The sequence below is a fragment of the Triticum aestivum genome, chromosome 7B (assembly GCF_018294505.1).
Source record: "Triticum aestivum cultivar Chinese Spring chromosome 7B, IWGSC CS RefSeq v2.1, whole genome shotgun sequence".
Classification (NCBI taxonomy): domain Eukaryota; kingdom Viridiplantae; phylum Streptophyta; class Magnoliopsida; order Poales; family Poaceae; genus Triticum; species Triticum aestivum.
In genome coordinates, this window is record NC_057813.1 from 50,510,110 (window position 1) to 50,511,623 (window position 1,514).

General features: G+C 51.9%; 1 protein-coding gene across 1 annotated transcript in view; it reads right to left on the minus strand.

Annotated features, from left to right (window-relative positions):
- Positions 1 to 607: 607 nt before the first annotated feature.
- LOC123162814 (NF-kappa-B essential modulator) overlaps positions 608 to 1,514 on the minus strand; it is a gene marked incomplete in the record, with an annotated part of 4,487 nt that continues 3,580 nt past the window's right edge. Inside the window, 1 exon segment of the mRNA XM_044580572.1 lies at positions 608 to 1,514. Coding sequence (XP_044436507.1) covers positions 1,378 to 1,514 — 137 coding nt within the window.

Below are 1,514 nucleotides of genomic sequence, written 5' to 3' on the forward strand. Positions count from 1 at the left end.
CTACCGAGTGGAGAGCAACCCTCCCACTCGGGGGCTTAGCTGCAGTCCAGTACTCGCCTAAGTATTTGAAAACCCTACCGAGTGGAGAGCAAACCTCCCACTCGGAGGCTTAGCTGCAGTCCAGTACTCGCTTAAGTGTTTGAAAATCCTACCGAGTGGAGAGAAACCCTCCCACTTGGAGGCTTAGCTGCAGTCCAGTACTCGCCTAAGTGTTTGAAAATCCTACCGAGCGGAGAGCAAACCTCCCACTCGGAGGCTTAGCTGCAGTCCAAGTGCTCGCCTAAGTATGAAATCCATGCTGATCCGCAAGGACGACGAGGTGCGGGTCGACTGCTACCTTCTCCTTCGGAGCTACGCCACAAATACAACGTGGGCTCAGCAAGGACGACGAGGTGCGGGTCGATTGCTACCTTCTCCTTCGGAGTTGCACCACAAATACAACTGTGCTCTGCAAGGACGACGAGGTGCAGGTCGACTGCTGCTTTCTCCTTCAGAGCTACGCCACAAATACAACGTGCGCTCTGCAAGGACGACGAGGGGTAGGTCGACTGCTACCTTCTCCTTCGGAGCTGCACCACAAATACAACGTGCGCTCTGCAAGGACGACGAGGTGCAGGTCGACTGTTGCCTTCTCCTTAAGAGCTACGCCACAAATATAACGTGCGATCCATCCCGATCCTCAAGGACGCAGGTCGACTGCAATCTGTGCTCCATCCCTACCTGCAAGAGCGGTGAAGCGCAGGTCGACTGGATTATCCACCTCAGGGCTGCGTCTCAAGCACTAAAAGTATATTCTGAGTGAAGAACAAAGTTCACTCGAAGGCAAATGCAAGCATATTCAATGATAAGCCAAGTTCGGATAACATCCTACGGATTCAGAAGTGCTCAGGCGTCAAGCCTGTAAAAGTTTATCGGTTACAGAACCACTCGGCATTCCGAGGCAAATTTAAAGCGAAGCATAGAAGTTTTTCTTACTCCTCAGGTGGAGGACTGGAGGGCGCGACAAACTGGTCCAAGTCAATTCCGTGAGCAATCCGAGTGGCAGTAGCAATGAAGGTCTCCATGAAAGATTGGAAGTCGTGCTTCTTGGTATTGGCAACTTTGATGGACGCCAGCTTCTCCTCTCGTGCATCCTTGCAGTGAACGCGGACCAGGGACAGGGCAACGTCAGCGCCGCACCTCACAGAAGACTTATTCCATTCTTGCACTCGACCTGGAACTTCATGCAGTTGAGTCATTAGAGACTCGAGGTCATTTTGAAGCGTCGCTCCTGGCCAGAGTGTCGTGTCGATTCGCGACGCCGCAACCTTTAGTCAAGCAAGGTAGTCAACCACACTAGCAACACGAGACTCCAGTCGGAGCACGTTCATAGTAGTTTCATCCTTCACAGGGGAGTTGATGGGATCCAAGCCTGTCTCCACTCGACTGGTCTCCTCCTCGAAGTTTTGGCAGAATTCTGTAAACATTCAAAGATAAACCACCAGTTCTACCATGAGTCGATGATAACAAGTCAG